This window comes from Oculina patagonica, chromosome 5 (assembly GCF_052425735.1).
Source record: "Oculina patagonica isolate OP01 chromosome 5, crgOcupat, whole genome shotgun sequence".
Taxonomy (NCBI): Eukaryota; Metazoa; Cnidaria; class Anthozoa; order Scleractinia; family Oculinidae; genus Oculina; species Oculina patagonica.
In genome coordinates this window covers 3,175,768-3,203,750 of record NC_135762.1, presented here as the reverse complement: position 1 = coordinate 3,203,750, position 27,983 = coordinate 3,175,768, and the positions used below count along the sequence as shown (strand labels likewise).

Genomic DNA, 27,983 nt, shown 5'->3' with positions numbered 1-27,983 from the left:
CAAAGTATAGATCAGGCTACAAGGTAAGGTAAAAGAGATTTGTAATATATTTTCTTTCTTTTCTCTACATATACACAGTATAATCAAATATGTAAATTGTTTATGTGTCCATTTTGCTGCTATGCAGGGCGAGCGAATTTTAGTCTCTAAACTCAGTCAATTCACTTTAAAAGGCTATACCCAAATAACATCCTTTAACTATTGTAAGTTAATCACATCCGACCGAACATTAGTCGGCACCTGTACACAAAAACAAGTTATAATTCTATGAAATCTACGAGTTCAGCCATCTGTAACACTTTCCTACAATCAAAAGACCACGCGATGGTCAGTGACAGCAACCGTAACCAAAACGTAGTGCGTGACTTCCTTTATGTAACGCCAGGACTATCTGTCACGCAAGGTACTTCAACCTGATTACCTCAAGAAGCCAGCTCCCGGTTATAATCAGAATAATAATCAGAGTAGCCACTGTAGTAGCCATGCAAGACGTTCAGGATTTTAACGCCCTACTTTTATGATGCAATTTTACATGTAGCTTTAGAAAACCGTGCTACAAGGAAAATTTCATGAGGGGCGGTACACCATGCTTTGGTTGCAACAGTTACATCGTGATAAGTCATAACATGATTATTGTCACGCAGTGGCTCCTGTGTCACGTTATTTCAGAGATAATGACTCGAAAGGTCACGCTTTAAGGTCATTCTGATACGCAGAAACTCCAATCAAATGAAACATCAAACATATCTTCTAAAACTTAAGACAAGTCATGGTTGCCACAGACATCAGTTTTCAAAATTATCTCTGCCTTTTCCGTGATAAAAATCAAATTTCCCTGACCAAAAAATGCAAAATGTCAGATAAAATTGCAACGTCCAGCCTCCATTTTCAAAGGAAAAAAAAACATCGCTGAGATAACATTGACCTGAAATATGTGTTCTAACGTTCAATGGTTCTACATCACCGGTGATATAATTTCATTTTTCTCTGACCTCCTTTCTCTTCAATTTTCCCTGACTTTTCCCTGACCTGGACGAATTTTGTTTTCCCTGGTCCGTGGCAACCCTGCAAGTGCAGAAAAAATCTAGCAAACAAGATCGGATCATTAAAACTGGTTGAGATTGAAACAAGAGGGATTCTCGTTCGCGTCGTTCGAGATTTATTCAAAATATAACTGCCTTATTATCCAAGCAAGGTTGTAACACCCCTCATGAAACACTCTAGTATATTTCAGTATTAAAATTTCTTCTTAATAAAATCTACAAAAGAGGAATGACCCACCAACAGCCCAAATTCAACACAAGTTTCTTGTTTTGTTTCAAGATTCAGAATTTTCTTTTGTACATTCTTTCGAGCAAAATACAAATGACTATTCATCCTTTGACGGCATTCGGACTGTTGGTAACCTTTCCATAACTAAACAGTGACGAAACTAATGAAGACAGTTGACCAGCAACGTAAAAACAACAGAGTTAAAAACAACTGAAGATTAATAAATTGTTTTCCAAACAACCATTATCTATAAAAAAAATCACTCCATCACATTTTTCGTAAATCCAGTACTAGATCTTGATTGTTGGTTCTTCTCTCCCTGGGAGAAAAGAAAACTCACGCGCCAAAACTCGAGATTTTTGTCACTTGGTTTTCAAATATGATATAAATGAGGCTTATTAAACACTCGCTCAAATTTTCATCTCTTCGAGGACTAAACTGAGCCCGTAATATTCAATAATTCAGTTGCCTGAAAAGCGGCAGGCGCACTTTGCTCATGTGAGAGTAAATCTTAAACCAATTAGGTAAAACTGTACACGTGCCTTTTCAGAGCACGTGGCAGGGGCAGACACGCTTTGCTCACGTGGGAGTAACTTAAACCGATTAAGTAAAATTGTACGCGTGCCTTTCATGTCACCTGCGTGTCAAACACGTGACAACATACTACTGACGGCCTCGGCCTGGTACCCTCTATATCTTTGCCTCTTTACATTAAATCGTTACCATCTCTCGCTTATTGATGGATTACTTTAATCTTTTCGTTTAACATTAGAGTAGGGATTGATAATAATTTGTATTGTCGAATACAATTTAGAATAGAAAGGATTTCTATCTTCATGATTACCAATTAAAATATCCTAATTCTCTAATAAATCATTAGTCAGCTATGTTATTGGTTCAACATAATTTTCTGGTACCAGTCCTGTTCTACCGTTCAGCGTTCCCTCGAGCCAACCAGGTTCTTTGGAAGGCCGCACTATGAAAAAAAAAAACAAAAACAAATAAAATTAAAGTTAGGAACAGAAATCAATGGGTAATAGCTGACATGTTTAGCGGACATTTTAGATCGCTGGCAGTGACGAGTGAAAACTGGGGCGAGACACAGGGTATCACATGACAAACCAAAGTACTGTATCAGGATTTTCCGCATTCTCGTCTCCAGAGCCGCTTGTCTCTCTTAGCCGGCTGAGCCTGGGCACGAGAAACAAGTGGCTCTGGGGACACAAGACTTGACTGGCTAGATTTTTATAAAGAGAATTTAAATTTAGCCATCAAATCAACCGTCGGTAGTAAAATCCCCTGCAACAACTGAAAGGGATTAAAAAACGGTTGATTTGATTTGCCAAATTCAAATTTCCGGGCTTACCATTTGAAATGACCATTCCAGCATCAAACGAAAGCTCTGAACTGTTTTCTGCTACACAAGGATATATTGTCTTGACTTTCCTGTGGGCAGCAGAAGAAAAGTGTTACACGATATACCCAGCTGTTTTTGTGATGAACAATGTCACCATCGAAGAAAACTTCAAAATAAAAGTTAGCAAGGGAAGAAAAGAACCAAAGAGGTTATAACTAACCAAAAAGGAATATACAAAATTCCCAAAAAAAAAAAAAAAAAAAAGATAAAATTTTGAGAAAAAAAAAAAAAAAATTTTTTTTTAAAAAAAAAAAAAAAAAAAAAAGGAAAAATCTCTTACCCCCCCACCAAAAAAAAAAAAATATTATAATAAAAAAAAAAAAAATTAAAATAAAGCTGTCTACCAAACCCATGGGATATTGTTCATGATTTATGCTTTTCACAGGGTCAACGTTTCTTCAATTAGGTATATATACTTAATGACTGGTCCCGACGGAAACAGTTAATTTTGTTAACCGGTGATCTCAATGTTTTGAAGGGAAAAATTGAGATTTGAGGGCAACAAAATTAACTGGTTTCCCAAGGGATCAGTCATTAAGTGAATTGTTATATAGCACAAAGAAGACTTAGAGAAAAACGGCGGTCAACATTCGTTGGCAACAGTGCACTGTTACCCTCTGACGTCATAGATTTTGCAATGTTGCCCGCTAAGAGGCTTTTGGCGGGAAACAAATTTATTGCTAGGTGTCATGTGACCTAGAAGTAGCCAATAAGAGCACGCACTGTTGGGGAAAAAAATCCTGCTATGTAAACTAGGATGCGATGCGAGAAAGATTGACATGGATCACGAACAGCGAACTTGAAAAATTTAGGAGGCTTACAGTACTGGAGTTAGTTCAGAGAACAAGTATGGTCAAACCAACAACACAGAGAAATTAACATTTAAAATCAAAACTGAACTAAATCAATCATCTTACTTCGGTGTTTTAGGCGGTGGTGTTGGCTCCTCATGAGGGGGAGGCTCCCGAGGGAGAGGGGGAGGCCCCGCTGTCCCCCAAGACTGCAACCCCCTGTTGTTCCTGTCAAGGCTCCCACCCTGACTGCTGACACGGCGAATACCAGGAGTGCTGTCTTTGTCGTTCCTGATGATAACAATAGCAACAGAGAAACAAACACAACTCACCTTTGGTATAACTGAAGTCCTATAATATATGAATGCAAATCTGTGGTCTGATTAAGAAAAGTCTTTCTTTGCGTGCCCAATTTATCTCCGAAATTCCATATCGATGACACGTGACTGTCTCTACAAAGAGTCGTGTGGTATCGCTTATCTGATTGGTTCTTGTTTGCGTAAACAATCACCTTCTTTTGTATTTGCTGTGTTATTGAAATGTTCCTTCATTGTTTTAAGAGGTTGTTTTTCTATTTCACCGAATTTGATGGTCATTTCCCATGTCTGAATTTGGCTAAAATCTGTGACACAGTCCCTTTAATTATTAACATAACATACAAGAATTTACCAAAATGATATGACGTACAACTTGCTTGAAATCTAATTAAATCTGGACAGGATGATTTCATTGATACAAAAACACAATGACATACGTGATTAAAAAAAGAGACAAAGAGTAAGTTTGCAGCTTGTGGAGCAAAGGTGCTTATGGCAAATTCCGCAAACGTGAACACAGTTACAGCGTTTTAACTACACAGTATGTCGGCAGTCGTCACATGAACATATTAAACAAAGAACTCTAGAGCAAAGAAAAGAAAAAAAATTACAAAGCAATATTGCTCTTCAAGACAAGACATTTTACAGTGAATGGTGAATCACAAAACAAAATGATCAGGTAAACGCGAACAGATTTCCACCTCTTTGAAGGGCTAAACCAGTTGGCAGAAATCCCTTTTCGCTCTCAGGCTATAATGTCTGTCCAAATAAGTCTAAACGGTGGCATACCAAAAAATACTTTTTAAACATTGAGCAAAACAAGCAGCTGATTCAGCAAATATCAATCATTTTGCTGAACAACAAAAGGGAAAAACCTTCAGACTTACATGGAATCTATCATAGAAAAAGGTCTTGAAGAGCCTGTTACTTCAAATCTGCTTTTAAACTCAGCGCTAAAACAAATAAGCAAAACAATAGCATGAAGCAAACAACACATGCACGCTACGTACAGCAGCTAAACTAAAACATCACAGCAAAATAAACTGCAGTCAACTGGAAAAAAGTTTACTGTTTGAGCAGTCATTCAAAGGGCAAGAGACGAGGGTGTTTTCCATTAAGCCAAATATTTGGTTGGAAACAAGAAGGCGTTCGTGCTGCATGGCCACTCTGGTGGTCCACTTACCGGTCGGACGCCTCCCCTTCACTGTTCGTTGTCCTCTTCGCTTCTCACAGATCGGGACTGAGGAAGGAATGCAATGGGAAGGACTGTTCCACTCAGTTCCAGAAAGCAGACACCGGGGATCCAGCTGTAGATTCTCTCAAGGTTAAATTTTCGTGGTCATGGGCAACATTTTGAAAGACAGGAAAAAGAGCATTTAAAAAAAAATCGAGAGTTCTCAAAAATTCCAAGTTTGTATTCCAAGGGTAGCTGGAAATCAATTTCACTAGTCAATTTTGGAGGACTTGACAGTCACAATTTTAATTTTCCAGTCTGATCTGTCTGTGAGAAAGTCTGCCAAACCTAACTTACACCTAAACCACACCCCACCCCCACCCTGCCCCCCCCCCCACATCACCTACCCCACTCCCCATAGATCAGGATTGATTTTTAGAGTTCTGTAAATGACTGCTGTTTTTAGCATTGTTATTTTAAGTGCTTATACAGCCTGTCTGCATTAGCAGCCACAATGCAATTGCTGTTGCCTTAGCGTAAGCAAAACAAAACTCAAGAAAAACAAAGTCGTTTGCACTTGTTCTTGAGTGTACCGGTACTTACACTACTTCCGGTTTCTTAGGAGGTGGAGCAGGTTTTCCTTTTAAAGAAAAATAGAAAGATAAGAGATAACAGCACAGAAGTGAAAAAAAGGGGGGGGAGATAAGAAAATAGACATAAAAATCTCACTGGGACATCTCAACAAGGTCTTTTTATACTTTAAGGATATTTTTACCAACATTATGTTCAAAGCATTGTGCAGTCCTCAAGGATTTTACTCTCACTAAAAACCGTGCAGAGAGGAAATACTGATAGGAATTTAAACTTAACACTCAAAATTGTGAGCTTAGCGTGGGCGTTAAATTTTGAAATGGACCAATGGTTGGTTCCCATTGATACAAGGCTTCTCTTTGCCCCTCCAACTCCCCCTGCCCCTCACGTCCCACATTTAATGTAGTTTGTTCACGTTGTAAATAAACCAAGTCTGCCACTTACCAGCTTTTTCTTTCCAAAACTCCCTGGGAGAGAGTGGCAGTTTTCCTTCACTTTGAGGAGTTGAATTCAAGCTTGACGACTCTGATAAACTGCTTAGGTCGTCCTCAGAATCTGGTGTGAAATGGCAAAGTGATAAATATGATAATCATCATCATGTACCACCAAAGTCTCACAACTAACATTACAAGAAATGTATGGGAGTTAGTAAGGAGAATTGATGTTTCAAACTAAGGTTAAGGTGAAGTCTGCATACGAGCCAAGTGGCCCATTAGGCCGGAGCTTATCCTGGTTTATGTAGCATGAAGCGACTAGGAGTATTTCTACTCAACCCATGGATGGGATGCTAGTCAATTGCAGGGCACCCTCTAGCATTAAATTTGCCCGTAAACCAGTACCCATTAATACACCTGGGTGAAAAGAGGCACTATGAGAGTAAAATGTCTTACACCCAAGAACACAACGCAGTGCCCCGGCCAGGGCTTGAACCTGGACCGCTCAATCTGAAGTCCAGGGCCTGGTTGTTCAAAGCACGATTAAGCTAATCCAGGATTAGCGTAAAATTTGATTTCAATTTTATATAATTTCTTTGAGGTTTTCTGTTAATATTTTCTGTCCCACAGTTTTGACATGGTAAAAAAGTAAGTAAAGTCTGCTTCGAGCCTAGTGGCCCATACAGGCCGGAGCTTATCCCAGTTTCCGTAGCATTAAGCGACTGGGAGTATTGCTACTCCCCCCTGGATGGGATGCTAGTCCATCGCAGGGTTACCCCCCAGCAGTTAATTCGCCGGTACCCATTTATACACCTGGGTGGAGAGAGGCATTGTGAGAGTAAAGTGTCTTGCCCAAGAACACAATGCAGCCCCCTGGCCAGGCTTCGAACCCGGGCCGTTCGACTCGGAGGCGAGCGCGCTAACCATTAGACCACCGCGCCTCCCATAATTTTGACATGACCAATCTCAAACTGAACAAAATATTAGCTTTGGGAAACCCTTTAAAACAAGAGAAAATAAAATCTTGATCATCTTTTAATCCTGGGTTAGCGTTAATCGTCTTTCGAACAACCCGGCCCAGCACACTAACCATTAGGCCACCACACCTCCCCCATTTTAAACTGAGCCTTACGCTAATAAGAAAGTCTGACAAGCACTAATCTTTTAAGGCCTAACAGAGTTTATACTTAAGCTCTAAAATAGAGGCCAGTTTACACCTACAATGCTACTAAAAGAAAAAGTGCAAGCATAAGGGTGTTTATGTTTGTGACAAGCATGTATGCATATATGCTGCTGCAGTGCCTTTAATTTTGATTCACAATTTGATCTGCGTTTAAAAGAGCTTAAATGGCTACCAGTTGCGACTCAGTTATATTTCAGGAGCGCTATCATGGCCTTCAAATGTCTAACATCCCACATGCTGGAGTATCTGTCTTCCCAGTTTAGTAAGCGAGGAGAAATAAGCGGACGTGCCACAAGAAGTTCACAAATGCTGAACATTCCTCTTTTCAAGTCTGCCAGTGGTCAGAGGACGTTTTATTACAGCATAGTCAGTATCTGGAAACTCTCGAGAAAGTATCTGCTTTTAAGTTTTATCTTAAACGTAAACTTATCAAAGATTTTATAGATTCTTTATCCTAGTTAATTAATTTTAAGTATGAATATCATCTTAGAGTTTTTAAGTAGTTTTAAATAATTATTATTGTATTTATTTCATTGTCTTTGAAAAGCCTCTAAGGGGAAAGTCAATAAAATATGTATTGTATGTATTGTATTGTATATGCTTGCCATCCTGACTGAATTTACCGACTCTGAAGCTGGGTACATCCATGTTAATATGGGCAAATGTGGGCTTGCATTGTAAGTGTAAACTGGGCTTTATTAAACAATTCGTGACAGAAGACCACTTACTTGACACAACAATTGCCTTCACTCTTGGCTTAGCATATGGTGCTGGCTTATTTGGAGGAGGCGGAGCACGATAAGCTTTAGAGGGGAGGGGGAGAGGCTTTGTAGGTGTGACAGGTTTGCTTTCATTCAGTTTGGTAAGAGAGTCATCGCTGTTTCTCTTCTTGGGAGGAGGTTTAGGTTTCTCATTGGTAATCGTTGAATTTTCCTTTTCATCGATGAAAGGATTTCCAGTGAAAGGATTCCCAGTGCTTTCCACTGAGTTTGAAGAGTCAGTGGACTCTTCAGTAGGATCTGGACTGGCATCTGGTCCAAAAACCTGCAAGAAAAGCTGCAGGTTACCCAATCTAATTCAACTGTAAGCTTAAAGGGAAACTGTCACCAGTTTCACTTCAAAACTCAAGAGCCTAAAGATATATGGAAACTACGAATAGTGGTCCAATTTGGTTAGAAATCACCATGCAAGTGTAGTGAAGCGATAAACAAGCAATATTATTGTGACACCATCAGGAATTTTAGATCCCAACTTGAAAAAGTCAGACTGATTTTTTCAAGTGTTGTCTTTGTGGACTGGAAAAACACTTAAAAATTATTATGACTCCCTTCTTCCTTCAACAACAATTTACTTTATATCTCCATCTCGATGTACTAGATGCATTTTGTGTACGAGAAAACCTATTATTTTGCCAATTTTAGTACTTTTTACCAAAAAGCATTAAAATCTCTGTGACAGTGTCCCTTAAATTACTGCAACAAGAAATGTTCCTTTCCATGACAAGAAAACAACTTTGAAGTTCACTTTAAAAGAGGCACAAGCATTTTTATCTACAATTCTTGTCATATTTTGTCAAAACATCAGCTTCCATCTCAGTGTTGGCTTGTATCACATGGCATGGTTTTCTCACAACCAACTTTGATAAGGGAGTGAGAAAGAAATGATGTTAAACCCAGAGCGCTCTGGGGGGCAGGGAGAGAGAGACCCTGGGAATGAGGTTGCGTGAACCCCTCAGTATAATCCCTAGGTAGGGGGAAAAGAAAACTGACATCAGTTGCAGGCCAAATATTATATTTCTAATACTCACTGTGTTGAACTCATTGATCAGAAGCTCAATAACAATGCTCTGGTACTTTAAGTTCATGATAGCAGCCATTGTCTCTTCTCTGGATTTCATCAATGTCGGACCAAACACCACTCCAAGGTTACTGGCTGCCATTAAATTCTTATTGGAATGAGCAGCAACACTGGAAAGAATGAAAGCACCACCAGTTGTAGCAATGTGTATGTTCAAACTAATTATACCAGAAATACTTTTCTGGAACATTTCAGGCCAGTCCAATATTCCAGTCAGACATGGCATTTTGCAGGATTCATTTCTAATCTCTTTTTTTAACTGAAATGTCAAGGGCTGTTAAGGATCTAAAACAAATTTCCAAGCATTCAAAACTGTGCTGTTGAGTACCATAAACCATAAAAATTTACTCTCTTAGACAAATAGCGCTTCGTCGCCACCCTAAAATTCATGTACAGAACACTATACGAATTCCTTTGTAATTTCTTTCTAATTTCCTTTTTAATTTTAACTTAGGTTTTACTGTGAACAGCCAATTTTTTTTAGCAGAGCATGACAGTTGTTCACAAGCTACATAGCTTTTTACATTTTAATTTATCAATCCACTTTTCAAAGACTTAAGATGGTTTCCGCCCAACATTCGAGCAATACAGGCAAAAATAAAGTTACCAAAAAGACCTCTTAGCATGGTAACAGTTTAAGTACAGCTAACAAAAACCTGCCAAAAATTTAGCACTCAAGCTGACCCCGCGAGAGAAAAATGGATTTGAAATTGTCAATATTTCAGTTAAAACGGACGTTTGGCGCCAGTTCAAATCAAAATGGCGCGCGTTATAAACATTTTTACGAGGTTTGACTTTAATTTTCTCGATAATGCTTTAGAATTTTATTAGGGGGTCACTAAGACAAATGAATTTCGATAAGATCTTTTAAACAGTATACAAAATGTTGCTGTACTATGAGTAGATTTTTGGTACTTAATTTTCGCACTCGTTGCTCGAGCTTTCAGCGGAATCCGTCTTAATAGCAGTCTTAAAAATTAAAATTCCTTTTTTTAAATTCAAGGTCTTTCAAAGTTCACATGAACCCTTCAAGTCATCAAGAATGCATTTTTCAAGTGTTATTATAAGGAGTAAGCATAATAAATAAAAAATACCGTGTTAAATGCTTCATAATCATTCTGATTAATTGTCTGTTTTCTTCAGGCAGTTCAGCCACAAGAGTTCTCAAAGCTTCTACCCGCTTCTCGTAAGTCTCTTTTTCTGCAACAAAACACAACTACAATTATTATTATTATTTTTTTAATCCTTATCAATTTTTCAGGGAAGCCCTTCTCCTTTACATAAGAATGGGGCTGGTTTTGTTCAGATATAGTAAGAAAGCCAAATTTTGGAAACAACTTCAAGAAACTTGACTGGAAGTAATATTTCAAACTCAATAAACAGTGTTTCATTGGGATATCCAAACACCGAGAAAAGGCTTCTCTTTCACAGACCTGTTATTATAAGAATGTTTGTAATTAAATTTGTCAATTGTAATTCAAGTAAACTATTTTTTTGGAATAATTTGTGTAATATGTATGAGCAGTTATTAGCAGTAGAATATCTTAATTGTATGTAAAAAAAAATCCGTAAGTAATATATTGTAATTTTAGCTACTACTTTTCTTTTTTTTTTCCTCTCCTTTTTCTGTGTATCTAATTTTTTTGTAAAGTTTGTGTGTTGTCAAATAAAGTTCATTAAAAAAAAAAAAAAATATCCAAACACAGAGAAGAGAGTTGAAAATATGATGCGCAGCTGAGTATTCTGACGAAATTTGAGATTTTTGGATAGCCGATGCAACACAGTTCATTAGCACTCTATACTTACTAACTGAATCCAGGAACTGATCATGGTAGCCGTACGTAAACAAAGGCTCTGGCATGTTCCTGTGAATGACAAATTTATTAAATGATATGACATGTAAAATTTGTTGTGACTGACCCTTTATTCTGCTAAATACAGTAGAACCCCGACAACTCGAACTCTGAAGGGAAACGAAAAACAGTTCGAGTTAGCGGGGTTTCAAGTTAATCTGGGTTGATTGAATATTCAATTTGCCATGTTAATAATTGATAGTTTTCAGCCCCTCAGTACACAGTACAGTGCAAATTAAACTTATCTTCTCACACGATCATACATTTTTATGTTAAGAGTGGAAAATGACCATCAAATACGTGATCTGTTCATTGCTCAATTAAAATCAAATTGCTGTAGTGTTCGTTTGAGTGTTTATATCCAAATACACGACAGGAAGAGCTAATGGAATATTTCAATGGGCATCCGTGGCAAGTTGCAAGAACCAGAATTCGAGTTATCGGTGTAAATTTGACCCAAATTTGATCAAGGGAAACAAAATTTTGTTCTAGTTCGGGGTTTTCGAATTATCCAAGTTCGAGTTAACCGAGTAAAAATATCTGAAAAGTGGGGTCAAATCCAAGGGAAATGGAAGTTTGTTTGAGTTAGCGGGGTTGTTAGAGTTATCCGAGTTCGAGTTACCGGGGTTCTACTGTATCTATTATGTAAACGAGCATGATAAGGAGGCGAGGGTGGGGTTACAAGTATGGACCACTAACAGAATCTGTGCATTGCTGGTAACCTGGACACTGGAGGGGAAGAGGAGTAGAGGGCGACCTAAAGAGACATTGAGGAGAACTGTGGAGGGAGAAAGACAGAAGATGGGTCATGCCACCTGGGTAGAAGCAGTCAACGTTGCAAGAGTCTCTATTAAACCTGTTCCAATCCTCCAAGTTTAATTTTTTTTCTTAGTGGCCATTTGGCCACTGACTGACCAAGTTTGGTCGCCAGTAAAATCCTCAATCTCAATTTTAGTTGCCAGGCTGGCGACTACACTTCCAGCTTAGTAGCCAGCTCCAAAATTTTAGTCGCCATGGAGAATAAATGGTCTTAACTTGGAGGGTTGTGTTATAATCGTCATCTGTAAACTGACCTCAAGTACTGTTTGAGGGCACTCGTGATCGTCTTCACTTCCCACTCACAGTCCTCATTGGCAAGGTCAACTGACTTAGCTTTCTTCTTGTCAATGCATTGTAAAAGAAGATTTTGAACTTTCGAACCTACACCCACAATTCTGTAAAGCCCTTGGTCTGTGATACCTGCAATTAACAAATTAACAGGACAATTAAATCTCAAAGCATCTAATGCTATTTCTCCTTATTATCTTTTCTTGTTGGCTGCAACAAATTACCATTACATAGTAAATGATGCTTATGAGTGAAATAACATCACTGTTAAAGCAAAGAGCAACAACAAACATTGGTCTAAAGATAGTTCAAGATCTTGTGATGAATTTTCCTGTTTTACCAAATTCATCAAAAAAGAACAGAGTAGTAATTTGTGAAGCTAACCTCTTTTTTCCACTGCTGAAATACACTTCTTGATAAATGTAAGTTCAAGGTCAGAGGTTTCCTCTAAAAGTGAAAACAATCAGAGTTAAAATCTTTTCTTAAAGGCAGTGTTACAGAGGACAACTTGCAACAACCATTTTTTGCGCAACAATGTCGTGTGAAAAATCGAACACCATTTAACATGATATCCGGGATTTTTTTCGCACAACTTTTGACTCGGCGACACATTGTTGCGCGAAAAATCCTTGTTGCAAGTTGTCCCATGTAACACAACCTTAAATTTAGAGTGGAGAGGTGTGGTTTAGTGACAAATGAATTCACAGTAGCTTGGAAACAAATTAATAAACAAGTTGATTTACAAAAGTTAAGCAAACGCTACAAGTACATGTGACTGCCTACATATGTAAAGTGCTAGTGACTTACGATCTTTCAACTTCGGCAGGCTATTATAATCCACGTACAACTGAAAAAAAGATAACACCAAACAGATTATTACTCAGGTCAGTCCATAAATAGATATACCGGTATGCATGGGTAACATTTATTCTATAAATATTATGTGCCAGAAGGTGCATAAGGCAGTGCAAACATCCTCACTGAGTAAAAAAGGGTTAACTTACAGGTTCTTTGCCATCCATGGCTTCTAACCATGATTTTCTGTCATCTTCATCCTGTGCTTGTAATAAAATGGGTTGAGATCTGTTCCAAAAAAACAATGTTGAGAAAAGAATGAAAAACAAAAGCAAAACACAGCAAAAGAAAACTTACTACTGACAGCAAATTATTCACACTTAAATAGAAGAGACCTGATCACATAAGTTTAATGTAGTTTCCCCGATTAGTAGGCCCTATGGCCAGCTAGAAGACTAGACACTCAAATGAAGTTGTTATTATTATAATTATTATGTGTGGCAAATAAAAAAAATAAATTAAAAAACCGGTACTGTGCACAATATATTCTACATCAAATACCTTTCTTCAGCAGTTATTTCAAAAGTAAATCTTCTGTCTATAGAGTCCGACATTTTTCTACAAGACAGAAAAAAAGGTTACAGTTGAACCTCTCGTTCATACAGACACCTCCATTATAAGAACAAATCAGCTCTGCCCCTTTAGTGTGTGTATTTAAGGGGTTTGACTGTACTTAGCAAAGAGATTAAAGGGAGACAGGAAAGCGTTTTTTGTTTGTTTGATACAAGGTAAAAGTTACGCAGTCCCAGTGGCACATCTTAATCAAAAATGCCTGAAAGTACCCCAAACCGGATTAACAACAAAGCTAAAATTTTTTATTTATAATTTATAATACCTGACACATGACGTAACAATGATTGTGTCTGTTGATGCATTCTAAGATAAAATAAGAATGTGATTAGATTTTAAGCAAGCTACATGAAGTAATCAAAAGTGAAAAAAACTAAATTAATATGTTCTATATAGAGAAGAAATCAAGACATTTTGCCAAGTAGTTCACCCAAAAAAAAACAATCAGCTCGCTCTGCAAAGTTAACTGAACTTTATCAACTGAAGTTACAGTGCTGCATGCCATGCCACTACCACTTGAAAAAGTTTGACATATTTTGTTGACATCATCTTGACAACCTTTTGATGGTTCCTGTTTCTACTGTCCAATCAATGCAAGAAGTGAGTGAGGCAGAGTTGAAAATTGTCGAAAAGTCGACATCAAACTTGACATTTCTTCCTATCAAAGTTGTTGCATTTTGATTGTTCAGTTCGAACAAAAAGCCATCAGAACAGTGTCAAAGAGATGTCAAAAGCTCTTGTGGACTTTCTGACAAATGAATGATCATATTTGCCGACTCACCAGTCTCCCCTGAGTCTGTGTATACGGGATCATTGTTAAAATCTTGTTTTCCTTTGTATACATGCAAAAGTGCTTATTCCACGTGTAGGTACCAAGGCTACCTAAAATGACCATATTTAACACAGATCAGACAGTGGTTCAATCATTTGAAGATCAATTTTCCAAAATGTATGTAGTGTACAACAAACAGTGTACAAAATGCAAAAAAATCAAATCTGGGCTGAGGGACTGCCTACACAGTCAAGTGATTACCTTTCTTTTGGACCCCAAGATATCCTTGTCGTGTGTGTGCACCACGGTACTGAAGCTCGCCACTTTGAGCTTTCTGGAGTGGAAAAGATAGAAAATAATATACATATGAGCAGTCTGAAATCCAAAATCCTTGAATTTGATAAGCTGCTGTCGAAGCAGGCCAGCAAGCCATTTTTTAGGATCCTGCTGCCTAGGAGACAAACTGCCTGAAGTCTTGGGGTACAATACTCAAAAATGCTGGGCAAAGCTGCTACTGTTGGCAAATAACATTAAATGCACAGGTATTGAATTTGAAAATATAACAACTCAAAACAAATACACACCATTTGAACCCGACTCATTAGGCTTGCAGCTTCTATTTTAGTTGTGTCAAATCTTTCTCTTGTCTGAAAAAAAAAAATGTGTTGTAATGTGAGTACAGGTTCGTTCAGGTTAATTTCACTGATCAGTATTGACTGAGTTGGTCAGTTTGGCCCAGCGTAATTTCTGAGTCAAAGATTTCCCCACCCTGCTCTCCCACAGTAGTCAAAACACATCCTACATTAATGTACATGTTACATGTACAGAGCTGTCAGTGAAGAAAAAAAGATTTTTACTCACGTTTTGAAGTCTGAGTTGGAGATCTTTCATGAAATCCATATAATCATTAAATACTTCATGTCCTGAAACAATTAGTAAACAAATATAAATAACACAAAAGGGATACAAATTTAACAGGAATTTGTTTAAAAATGAAAAAATATGATCACAAAACTGCCAATGGCTTACCGCTATGATAGAAAGTAATGTGTCCATACATAAAGGATAAAAGCTGAAAAAAATTAAAGGCAGAATGGAAAATTATTTGCAATAAGCAACAACAACCTGGTTTCAAGTAAAGACAAGCACAACACCAAGAAATAAGCAAAACATTTTTAATTAATGGTGGGTTCTTGCCCATCAAATTTTCATTTTACTCCAGAATTTTACAGACCAAATTGAGTAATTAAATTAAAAATTAAGTTAAAAGATCAACTCACTGTTTCCACAAATTCAAACTTCTTTTTCTCGTTAACTTCCTGGAGTTTGACAACATAATCCAGAGCCGTTTGATGAAATGAACGTTTCTCTATCTGAAGCTGATTATCTGCCTGTGTAAGCAACAAATCAGATAACTTTGATCACCAAACAACCGAGACAATGGTGCATAAAGTATTCTTGTTATAATTTACTCCCAAGTACTCAACGGCAGCATACTGTGATGACAAACACATATATCATCATCATCATCATCATCATCATCATCATTTACCGTCACTTGCATCGTGAACACTCCCCGCTGAAACATGATCTAATTGGGTATTAAACATGGCATGATACGTCATCAAACATTGAAGTTTAGCAGACCGCAATGGCAACTTTCGCGCCGAAAGTTCAACAGATTCTGGTTTTGAAATGGCGAAAAGCTTGGACATGAAGACTTCTTCCAAAAAATTTACCCTGATCTGTGTTGATATGCTTTTGCAGGTTCACTTGAATCACTTCTGTGTAAAATTTCGCCTCTACTCAGTGTTTTTGTTGAGAATTTTGAGCGCAAAAGTTGCCGTTACGGTCTGCTAAACTCCAACGTTTGATTACCAATCATGCCAAGTTTAATACTCAATTAGATCATGTTTCGGCCGCGAGTGTTCACTCTTTGATGCAATCGACCGTATTTGCCACTTCAGAAGAATTATTATAATTACAAATTAAACTGTAAGGTAGGGCGAGAAGATCTCCAGGAAACCACCACTTGAGAAATCCTATATCATTTAGAGAGTAACGACTATTACCCACAGTTGCATGTTTTACAGCACAGTACAGTACAGTCCTTACTTCATTTAAAATTGCATCTTTCTTTTTTGAAGAGAGATTCAAGTAGTTCTGTACTGCTAAACAGTATTTTTCGGTCTGCTTGTCAAATTTCTTCTTTTCTTCCTACAGGAAAAATAATTTTATTAGTAAGCAAAGATGATACATTTTCTCTTTATGGTTTTAATCATACATGTATTAGCAAAACAGGTTAGAGTTTTGGAGATTTTTTTTGTGTCAATATTTTATGTTGATTCAAGGGAACCCACCCATTAAACCTGGAACAAGATAATAAAAATAATCTATTTTCAATTGGCAAATTTTGCCACTTATTTATTTTTTTTTGCAACAGCTCGGTTCGCAGGGTTTTCTGCAAAACTGATACATAGTAGACTTTACATGAATAAAATAAAACTAGCGTACCTTTGCTCCTCCGATCTGCTCTTTTCTGAATGTTTCCAGCGGTACAATCAGTTGGGAATGTGCATGATTTAACTGGTGGAAAACAAAGTGTAACAAATAAAATCTGCTTGAATCCAAGCAACTCCTACTGGTAGGTGCTGGTGAGGTTACTTTGACAGAGACAAAGAAACTAGGAGTATTCTACTGCACTGGGAAGGAATGCCTGTCCGTCACAGGCTATCAGCCCCCTCTTCCAACCCCCCCTCCCCCCCTTGCCACCGACACTTTGTCAGGTGGTCATATAGCAGTTCGTCAGTTACGATTTATGCACATGGGTAGAGATACATGTAGATGCTGTGGTTTAATTTTATAGCCCTACATAAAATCTGGTATCATTACCATACACCAGAACAAAGGAAAATACCAAAATGTACCAAGGCTTAAATTAAACTGCAATATAGACCATGCAAGTCAGAGTAAAGTGTCTTGCCCAAGAACAACAAAAAGACAGTGGCCAGATTAGACCTCTGATCTCGCGCTCAACGTGATAACCTTATGCCAGCCAAACCAAGTTTATTAACAGAAACTACCGTATTTTCTCGTTTAAACGCCCCCGGCGTTTATTTCAAACTTGGCCCGATAGAGCCGGCGTTTATTTGATTCCAGGAGTTTGTTCAAGCCCTATGTTTCTCAGAAATGATTTTTATTCATTATTTTTGACAGCAATATATTTAGACATTATTTTTAAAGCATGTTAAACCTTTAATAATTGTTTAAGGGGTTTATTTTCAAATACAGCTTGGAGACCCGGCGTTTATTCGGGGCCCGGCGTGGTTTCATAACATTTTCCACAAGTACCGTAGTTATTCGGTTATAAGGTGCACTTGGTTATAAGACGCACTCTAAACTTGGCAACATTGTTATGCAAAGTTTACAAACTGAAAATTCTCGAAAAACACTCGGTTATAAGACGCACCATGAGTTGGAGAGTTGAAAAGGTGCGGTGATCAATTTAAGAACAGTTCTTTTTACAGAATTTGAATGTTTGAATGTTGTTCATACTCCTTGGCACAATTTTCGAGTTAAGAGGTAAGATTTCCTGCTAAAGAAGACGTAAATCGGCTTGAGCTAAACGTCTTTCCATCGTTCATGCAAACAAAATGCTGGCATATACGATACTAAAACTTGTTTATACGCGAATAAACTCTGTGTTGAAATATTTGAAACTTTCTGTTTCTTATATGTTACTGTAAAAGTCAATAACCAACATTAAGTGTTTTCATTTTTCTTGTTTTAATAGTAAGTTCTGGTAAATTGACGGTCATAAGTTTTGTTGGGCGAAAATACTCCAATTTTGGCATAAACTTCCTGCAGAAAAAAAGATTTTTCTCGAAAAAACCGTGCGCCTTCTAACCAAATAACTACAGTAACATTGTTTTACCATTCTGTCCCGTTCATCTTCTACATTGTCAATCATTCCGCCAAATTCCTTTAGCGCCTCAGCTACAAAATAACATAACACAAACAATGAAATCAGTACAATAAGTCATGAGAAATCAATTGGATTTACAGTGTAATCTGGATAAATTTCTCAATCCCTCAATTTCTCTAACCTTCTGATAACTCAAGCCAAGAGTGGTTTCCATTTGATTTGTTTCACTGAGTAAATCACTGCAAAATTTCTACCTCCAATTTCTAGAACTCCCAATTTCATGCACAATTTTTTGTTTTCCTTGCGGGTTCAAGTGGTTGCTTGCAAGTTCCAAGCAACCACTGTCAATTGCACCTGGAACATTTAGTACAAATGCACATCTAAGTATGTAATTGTGATGAGCAAGTTAAGTTCGATTATGACTAGTGTGGCAAGGTATTTTGGCAGAAATAATTTGGTCTTTGGCAGCAAGTAGGCAAACATTACCCCTACCCTAATGAATACAAACATCTCGATGATTTGGTAAGTGCAGAATGTAATATGAAACAATTGAAAGTATGATGTTTTAAATATGTATGTGTTTATTTGCTTTATTTTACTTTCGGAAAAACTGTTCACAGGCTACTTGTATTCTTTCCGAGGTGTTCCTTACGCTAATCTTTGCAAACATAACACAACACTTTTGTTCGTTTGTAACAAAATACTTTTGTCTTCCTTGAAAATGCGATAACATGAAACTTTTGTTTTTGTGTTTGTTTTACGGCGGCATCGATGACATTTGTTTAATTTAATTAAGTTACGGTTTAGACTGCACGAAAGACGATTCTCAAAAACTAAAGAAACAAATCTAATCAAAAAACATATTTTTCGACAGGTTTTTTAAAACGCAGTACAGCTAGGATATTTGTTTCCTGGTTATCAGGTGTTCACGCCGAACATCCCGGTGCAAGTTTTTGTATACCTAATTACGAAAGCGCTGTGAAAGTCTCAAAAAAAAACACCCTTACTTCTAATTTAATTAATTTGCGGTTTTTACTTGGCGCCAAGAAGTCTGCAGGAAGCCTACCGCAAACACGCAATACAAGCGATGTTCATGATAGTTCCAGAAAACAACGTAGACTAATCTGCGCATGCGTTTGGTGTAAATTACGTTCCAAAAGAGTAGTACCACAAGAAGAGCAAAGGGTTTTCTGAAACAAATATATACCTTTGAAATCTTCATATGAAAGTAACTTAGATATGCTCCGCGTTTTACTTGGGGCGTACGGTCAGGTGCTCCCCACCCCCACCCCTCCTCAGGAATAATTAATTAATTGATATTAATTAATTGGTGATTAAAAGTTAATACCGCGTTAGCGGCTTAGTGGTTTAGGGGGTTTAGCAGACGCCAACCCACCAAACCATCACAATAGTGCATTCTGCACTAAAAACTGAACTAAGATAAGATAAGATAAGAAACTTTATTTAAGTGTCAAAACCTTATAGCCTGGGAATAGCACCATACTAATTAGGGGACACTGCTAAAAACTAAAAAACTACACTAATACTAATATCAATACAATAAAAATATACATAAGTTGTATAAAAAATGTTATAATATTATAATCTATGATATAGAAAAATGTTAAAATCTTTAACTAAATTGTAAAATTATGACTAAAAAAAAGAAAATATATGACTTGACTTGAGAGGCATTATGTGCAGCATAGGATGCAGCCCTTACAGCCGGTGTCCATTAAGCGAGTTATATTCCTTTTGCGAATACACTTTGTAAAAGCCTGCAGTGTCTTGGCTGATCTTTCAGCCGTAGAAAGTTTGCCCCATAGTTTGGGTCCTAGATAACGCAAGGAGTGCTTTCCATAAGTAACAGTGTTGTATCTAGGAGTAGAAAAATCTGATTGTCTCAAGTTATGTGCAGAAGTATGCTTGTTAAACTGAACAAGAGCTGTTAATGTAATAGGAGTGTAAACATAACTCAACTTACCAATATGCATTTCATCATCAGTCTCCACCTCTCCAATACACTCAAACCTGAAGTCATTAAGTACTTGGGCAAAACTTCTCTGTGCTCTGGATAAATCTAGCAAAAAAAAAAAAACACAAAGCCCCACCCTGTTAATAATTATACAGTCACCTTACAATAATTAGGGGAGGCGCAGTGGCCTAATAGCTACAGCACTGGATTCCAGAGTTCGAGCAGTCCGGGTTTGAGCCCTGGCTGGGGTCATTGTGTTTTGTTCTTGGGCAAGACACTACTTGACCAAGTTTTTGTAGCCTTTAGACTAAAGTTAATAGTATATTACTAACACAGAAAAGAACTGTGAAAGGCCAAGAATATGCAAAAATAGGTTGATGCATGCAGGAGGCAAGCGTGGCCAAGTGGTTTAGGGCGCTGGTGTTGTAATCCGGAGGTCCCCAGTTCAAGACCTGCCCCTGCCACTAGCTGGATTCGTTTCTCGGTAGTCCCGGGTTCAAATCCTCGGTCACGCTTTGTTTATAGCCAACTGGTGTGCCTCCTGCCAGTTGGGATTTTTAACCATGTTATGTTCATTTGTTTCCTCTGTTTCAATGGCATGCCTGTAAACTAGCTACATGTATTTCGAAGCTAAGTGCATGACAACTATAAACAACATTTACATTTTTTTACATCTTTACACATAATATGGAGGATGAAAGAAAAAGAAATGGTAGCACTTAAGGATTCTTCCTGTGTGGAGGCTTTATGTTGATAAATAGATGTAAGGATCTGAAGCAAAAGTGTCATAATTTGGTCATAACTAATATTTTTTTTTACAGAAGAAAGTTACCAACTCTGCCAAAAGTGTCTTAATCCTTTCCTGCCTAAGGGAGTCAGATGATGGCGACCACCCCTCCTACCCGAGGCAAACTCACTTCAACTACAGTAACAGTAACATCATTCCAGATTTTATTTCATAACTTACAAACCCCAGGGGGGTACTCCAGCTTGTAAATGACGGGGATGATCGAAGGATTTTCTTGGGTTTGAAATTTTCGATTCCGGGATTTTTTTGGGTTGGAAATTTGGCAAATATTTTTTTGGGTGCCTTGATTTAAATAGGGCATTTTTTGGGGTATTAAAAACGAACTTAAGTGCCTTTGCATGGCCTTGGCGTATTTGTGGTATGATGAATAAACAAACACGAGTGTTCAATTTTTTTATGATTTTCTTTGTGTTATATTATTGCTGCTCCTGGCAATTTAGGGGTAATTTGACAAGTGATTTTTTTTTTTTTTTGGGGGGGGGGGTTATTTTTGGTCCAGGGATTTTTTGGGTAATGTCGGAAGACATAGGGATTTTTTGGGTCTTGAGTTTTGCCTCCATTTGATCATCCCGACATTTACAAGCCGGAGTGACTACCCCCCCCCCCCCCCCCTGGGTTACAAACTAAGCATTTAGGGCAAAAACCATTACATAAAAAACATTGCCTTTCTTGTCTGCACTGAGAAGTAACTGTAAACATACATTACTTCTCAGTGCCGACAAGAAAGGCAAATGTACACCATAAAATGATTATGTAATATATCACATACAGTAGATGCACCAAAATATGCAGATAACTTCCAGTTGAAATAAGAATAAATAATTTATTTTTAACAAATAATGAAACATGACAAAAAGTCATTTCTCAAATTGGAATTATATTAGCCATTAGAACAAAACATATAATTCATTAAGAAAACAATCAAGAAGAAATCCCATAAAACCACAAAATATCCCAGAACAAAACACAAAATGTAATTTTGATAATATATAATCAATTAAAAATATATTAATCTAAGGTCTTTTTTCAGAAAGTGTATTTTTATTATGAATATTTAATTTGCTTGAAACAGGCTCTGTATAACTTTGAAATCTTGGAATAATTATTTTGTATTTTATAATATACTAACTCCATGAAGATAATTTCTGGAAATCTGTGGATTTGATTGGCATGATTGCTGTGTGCTGTAAACGTATTCAAAGAATTTCAAGATTTGAAACACGAGAAAACAGAAGCTCTCATTGCATTGTCATTTTCATCCTCTGCGAGAAAGACTGAAATAGGCCAATTCCAAGTTAACCTTTGCCTCTGTTTCAAAACGAGTCACTGTGTGAAACCATTCATATGAAAATGAGTTTCACCTACAGGTCCATTTTTATACAAATCAAACTCATTTTCATTTGAAAGGTTTTGCACGTAGACTCGTTTTGAAACAAAAGCAAAGGGTAACTCAGAAATGGCCTAATCAAGCCAAAACAGATTATATTGATGATGATGCACTTCAGAGCCATAGAGTGTCTCCGAAATTGGTTGTTACGTATGTGACATGTCACCTTCTTAGTGACAATCATTAATAATTAATTGCTGCGTGAGGTCTTTTGAGCTCTTGTAGAATAACATGGTTGAATTTTCCCCTTGGTACATTATTTTGTATTTGCCTTTGTTTTATTTTTTTCATTTATATTGTACACTAGTGAATAAAGAAAAATACCAAATTGTACCAAGGAGAAAATTAAACCACATTATAAACATCTGTAGTTTGTAGCTTTTGCTACCATAAAACTTTCCCACCCTAAATTGACATTTCAATATGTCACAAATCAGAACCTCTTAATTCCAATCAACTTTAAATATTTCTTACAGACTGATAGCGCCCCCTCCTATGCCCCCTCCCCTCACTCCCCCCGCTAGTGCCAAATAATAAGCCCAGAAATCTCCTCATGAAGTTGCTGTACAGCTAGATCTGGTAATTCCACCATGGGGAGAGGAAAATCAAAACCTTGCTGGAAGTTAAAAGGAAAGGGCCCGGGGGGTACTCCCATAAATTTTGGATAAGGGTGTGTCGCAAAGGTTCTTAAACCCTGACCCTATTTAAGGATGAAGAAAGTGAAAATTGATACCCTTTTTAAGGCCCAAAACCAAAAAATGACACCATATTCAAGGGGAGGAGAAGCGTTCTGTGATGACCCAAATAACGTCTAACTGCGCACGCCAAAACACAAAATAATCTTTATAAAATTGCTTTACTAATACTTGAACGGTTAGTTCAGTTTTAAGATCCCTTTTTATTTTTTGTTTAGCTGGGCGTTTATTTTAGCTGATAAAATTTAGGTACCCTATTTAAGGATCACACCGGGAACACAACGCCAAAAGGAGCAACAAGAAGCTCTTAGAGCTGTAAACTGCGCTGGTCATGTGACCACCCTAGGGGAGCCATGAGAGGGGGAATAAAAAATGCACCCCCGGGAGTACCCCCGGGGGAAAGGGGAAAGGGAACTTTAAGCAATTTAAGCAATTTCCAATTGCTTAAATTGGAAATTCACTGCGACGATCATTTATCACTCTCATATACATCCACAGTTCATATATGAATCATTTCATATACATTACATCATTTCACTCCTCTCACGGGAAAATATGAACTCACAATTGACCTTGCTCCCAATGTGTGGCTTCAATAGCTCAGTTGGTAGAGCATCGCACCGGTATCGCGGAGGTCATGGGTTTGAATCCCGTTGAAGCCCTGAATTTTTTCCAGGCTTCTTTATTCCAATTGCTTAAATTGGAAATTTACTGCGACGATCATTTATCACTCTCAAATACATCCGCAGTTCATATATGAATCATTTCATATCAAGAGAGGATAATGGGACAGAGAGGGACTTAGAGGGCGTTGGCCGGGATATGTCAAAGACAGAAAAGTTATTTTTAGATATGCGGACGTCCACAAAAGCGTAGTTCCGGTTCTAGTAAAGTCAATAAATCGGGCCAGCGTGACATTTGTTTTATCGGCTAATTAACATTCAGCATGTCATTTTTAGTGGGCATTTTACAGGCGTTTAGAGTTCGTTTATTAATGTCAATGATAGATTGTATCGGAAGCTTTCCAAAGTAAGCGTCTTCTGTAGATGCTAAATAAAAATCGTGACAGGCCTACACCAAGAGAAAATATTATTTTCTCTTGCCTACACGGACTCCTACTGTTTGTTATTACTATTTGCGACCTGATTTTTTAACCGCTGTGTCTTTTAAGTATCGCTCTGAGAAGCGTGTCTTTAAGCGATTTGCTTTTTTAATGCGACAACATAGGATAGGAGGCTTTCGAAAAAGGCCTTCTCCTTCTGCATACCATAATTATTATTGGGAAGCGTTTTAGGTCGAATAGACGTTTATGGCACTCCAAAAGTGTAGACTGGAGGTCACACAATCTGCATGCTTTCCTGCAGTTTGTAGACATTAACACCTCTCTCATTTGCTAAATGATTTTGCCCGTGCGGTTTGATTTGGCTGATATCATTTTGCAAGATATGTTTTAATCTCTCAAAATGTTCGCCCTGGAAGGACTTTGTCAGAAACTTTCTTTGAAAGTGTAATTTTATTTTATTTTGTGACGCCGAACCCGGCTGTTTAATTAACTTTGCTTGAAGGTGTGATGTATCTTATCACAGATGACATACCGGTATCTGTGTTTTTCGGGTTTCGTCTGATTCGTCAGAGAATGTCGAAAAAGATATATATTTGTTTCGAAGAGACGCCGTGCCGTATTCGATCGGGCGTTTTGTCGCTTGAGCTCGAAATAACGGAGGTTTTTTATTCCCCTGTTCGCACGTATGGTCTAGCACCGCATGAATGAAATGTAAGAGTATCTCTAGGCGTACTGGGGTCTGTTATCTGTTATCTGTTTTGCCTGTTTATGCAGGTTTAATATATATGGTTTTGACTTTATTCTTCGCGAGCCATTGGATTTGAAAAAAATTGTAGAATCTATCTCTTATTCCTAATATTTCCTGCGAAAATTTTATTTCACAACTTGCTCTCATCAATGAAACATTTCCGCTATTGTTAATGACATTTCTCACGCCTTGATCATGAATGGCGTGTGCGGAAGCCAAGAAAAACAGACACTTCCGTTTTGCACGCGGCTAAATATAACTTTTCTGTCTTTGACATATCCCAAGGCCTAGACTAGGAGACTACCTCTCTGTCCCATTATCCTCTCTTGTTTCATATACATTACATCATTTCACTCCTCTCACGGGAAAATATGAACTCACAATTGACCTCGCTCCTAATGTGTGGTTTCAATAACTCAGTTGGTAGAGCATCGCACCGGTATCGCGGAGGTCACGGGTTCGAATCCCGTTGAAGCCCTGAATTTTTTTCAGGCTTCTTTATTCCAATTGCTTAAATTGGAAATTCACTGCGACGATCATTTATCACTCTCATATACATCCACAGTTCATATATGAATCATTTCATATACATTACATCATTTCACTCCTCTCACGGGAAAATATGAACTCACAATTGACCTCGCTCCCAATGTGTGGCTTCAATATCTCAGTTGGTAGAGCATCACACCGGTATCGCGGAGGTCACAGGTTCGAATCTCGTTGAAGCCCTGAATTTTTTTTTTTTTCAGGCTTCTTTATTCCAATTGCTTAAATTGGAAATTCACTGCGACGATCATTTATCACTCTCATATACATCCGCAGTTCATATATGAATCATTTCATATACATTACATCATTTCACTCCTCTCATGGGAAAATATGAACTCACAATTGACCTCGCTCCCAATGTGTGGCTTCAATAGCTCAGTTGGTAGAGCATCGCACCGGTATCGCAGAGGTCACGGGTTCGAATCCCGTTGAAGCCCTGAATTTCTTTTTCAGGCTTCTTTATTCCAATTGCTTAAATTGGAAATTCACTGCGACGATCATTTATCACTCTCAAAGGGAACTTTGTAAGATTGTAACTGATTTCAAACGGAAACTAATTATAAGCATGGGAATTGGGAAATTACAAATAAATGAAGATTCTTCTCTCTTAAAATCCCCCCAAACTGGCTTGGGGTCAACCTAGGGGGATGTCAGTGATATGTGCATAAATGGACAAAAGCTAAAAACAAAAGTTAGAAAAATAACACAATGCAAAATTTGAATAAAAAATAAACAATGATGATAAAACCTCTTGAGATTTATAGGTACATGTACATGTCTGGGAACACCTATTAAACCATTAAAGTTTTAAATATTGTCTTCAACCCCTCAGTGGTCCAATGATAAGAAAATAGCATCATTTCCACGATTTAAATGTCTAACATTTTAAAAATCTAGCGAATGTGTCACGAATTATTCACGACCAATCAATGCAAACAATAGAAGTCAAGTAAATAAATATGACACGAAATCAGCCAGTGTGTACATTTCAGCTCACTTGGGGAGAAACAGAAAGAATGCTTGTTTTTAAATTTATCTGAAACATTTTTACAAACACAATACATGTAATCACAGAAGGACACGAACAAGCAGAGTTTATAAACTATACAGTCGCAGCAGCTACAATTCACAAGTGTCTGGCCAGCGTAAAATCTCAAACACCGGCACTTCGTTGTCAACATTTTTTGCAGTTTCGTCGGGCAAATGTTTACAATGTTGATCCAATATCGTAGTTTAAAGAACGTTACAATTTCTATTTCAGATTTTCCACTTAAAGATCATGTCAAAACCTCAATATATTACAGTTTATTCCTGATTTAACATACAAATATTGTTAGTTTATACATAAATGTGGATGTCCCACATCCGCTTTGTCTTGTCCGGAATTTGTCTCAAATTGTGCGTCTAATTTTACTAAAGAATGAAATTTACTGAATGATTGCTACATAAAATTGGAATTTTCTGCTAGAATTGAAGAAAATAATTAATAGGAAAATTTTAATTTTGGGCAATCCTCGCATCAAATTTCACGAGAACTTGCCTGGAAGATCGATCAATTCATTTCCAAGTTTAATGATAAAACTGGAAAAGTTGCTCGCAAATCCACTTGAAAGATGAAATGACTTTATCGTACTTTTAAAACAACGACTGTATAAATCCACAGATTAGCGATCGAATGACCAGAAGAGCCACAGACGAGCTGAAACGTTTATATTAAAGTTCCTAGGAGCCAGTAGCAGGAAGTCGCTTAGCCCTGAGGGCTAGAGAAAGTCTAGAAAAAACAACTAAGCTTACGATCCTTTTGCTGTCGCTTTGAGCTCAAATGACATTTGCTTAAAAAATCGCCAGCGCATTCCAAGCACGTACAAGAGGTACTACATAGTGTGTTAAAGCTTAAATTGCACAAATCAAGAGCACCTACTTTCAATCGCCTTCAGCAAACCCTTGCATTCCTTGATCAGTCCCTTGATGGCCTCGTTCGTTCTTTCCAGCTCCCGTTCATGTTCATGGATGTTCTCGCGGAAATATGGACTATCCAAGATACAGTCCTCGAATTCAAGAGGCTTAAGCCCCATTACTAAAGGCAAATGGCACCCTTTTGCTATCTATGGCGTAAATATTCTTTAAAACCGACAGGAAAATTCATAAACAACTCACAGGATCGCTCGAGATTCTCTGCTGTAAGTTTTGATTCTTATTACGCATGCGCAGACATGTGACCAGTTGTCCGTGACGTACACGGAACGACCACAAGACGGCGAGCCCCTCCCCAAAGGGTGGAAATTACAACAAGCGTCTAAAGCTATCAGGGTTCAAAAGAAACATTTTTCAACAGTGATCAATTTCTACGTTTTATAAAAATAGAAACAAAGTTTTCCCAATTTAAACTTTTGAACTAAAAATACAGAAAGATCGAGAACAAAGACGTTTTCCGTAGCCGTACACTAGACCGGAACCGGAAGTTGTATTTACAATCCATACCTAAACAGGTAGCGACGAAGCTTAACATTGCTCCTGGCCCTGCCCGATTGAGGTTGCATTTTTTTGGGCATTACTTGGCTTAACGCGCTTTTTTTGGGGCACGTTTTTTTTAATAAAGAATTGCGAGCATATTAAATTTAGCATTTTCCGCCAATTTTA

At 37.6% G+C, this 27,983-nt stretch overlaps 1 protein-coding gene across 2 annotated transcripts; it reads right to left on the bottom strand.

The window, feature by feature from the left end:
• Positions 1-24: 24 nt before the first annotated feature.
• On the bottom strand, positions 25-27,526 carry LOC144654857 (rho GTPase-activating protein 26-like). 2 transcript variants are annotated; one of them, XM_078515083.1, is made up of 27 exons: positions 27,265-27,526; positions 20,103-20,198; positions 18,128-18,189; positions 16,708-16,779; positions 16,309-16,410; positions 15,474-15,584; positions 15,223-15,265; positions 15,055-15,116; positions 14,778-14,840; positions 14,455-14,527; positions 14,203-14,303; positions 13,687-13,727; positions 13,353-13,409; positions 13,001-13,079; positions 12,804-12,843; positions 12,381-12,443; positions 11,963-12,128; positions 10,843-10,901; positions 10,131-10,236; positions 8,987-9,146; positions 7,908-8,223; positions 6,007-6,117; positions 5,575-5,611; positions 4,685-4,750; positions 3,607-3,771; positions 2,639-2,718; positions 25-2,248 (listed from the first exon to the last, which is right to left on the bottom strand). In XM_078515083.1, exons 1-27 carry the CDS (start codon positions 27,416-27,418, stop codon positions 2,157-2,159), a joined length of 2,577 nt encoding a protein of 858 aa, XP_078371209.1. In that variant the 5' UTR covers positions 27,419-27,526; the 3' UTR covers positions 25-2,156. The 2 variants fall into 2 exon arrangements, with proteins under 2 accessions (XP_078371209.1, XP_078371210.1); XM_078515084.1 differs by lacking the exon at positions 4,685-4,750.
• Positions 27,527-27,983: the final 457 nt, after the last annotated feature.

Coding starts and splice junctions, on each gene's coding strand:
- LOC144654857 (XM_078515083.1), bottom strand. CDS start 27,418: ATGGGGCTTAAGCCTCTTGAATTCGAGGACTGTATCTTGGATAGTCCA. Junction 15,585..16,308: donor AAGATGCAATTTTAAATGAA/GTAAGGACTGTA, acceptor TTGCTTACACAG/GCAGATAATCAGCTTCAGAT. Junction 13,728..14,202: donor CACAGACTCAGGGGAGACTG/GTGAGTCGGCAA, acceptor ATTTTATCTTAG/AATGCATCAACAGACACAAT.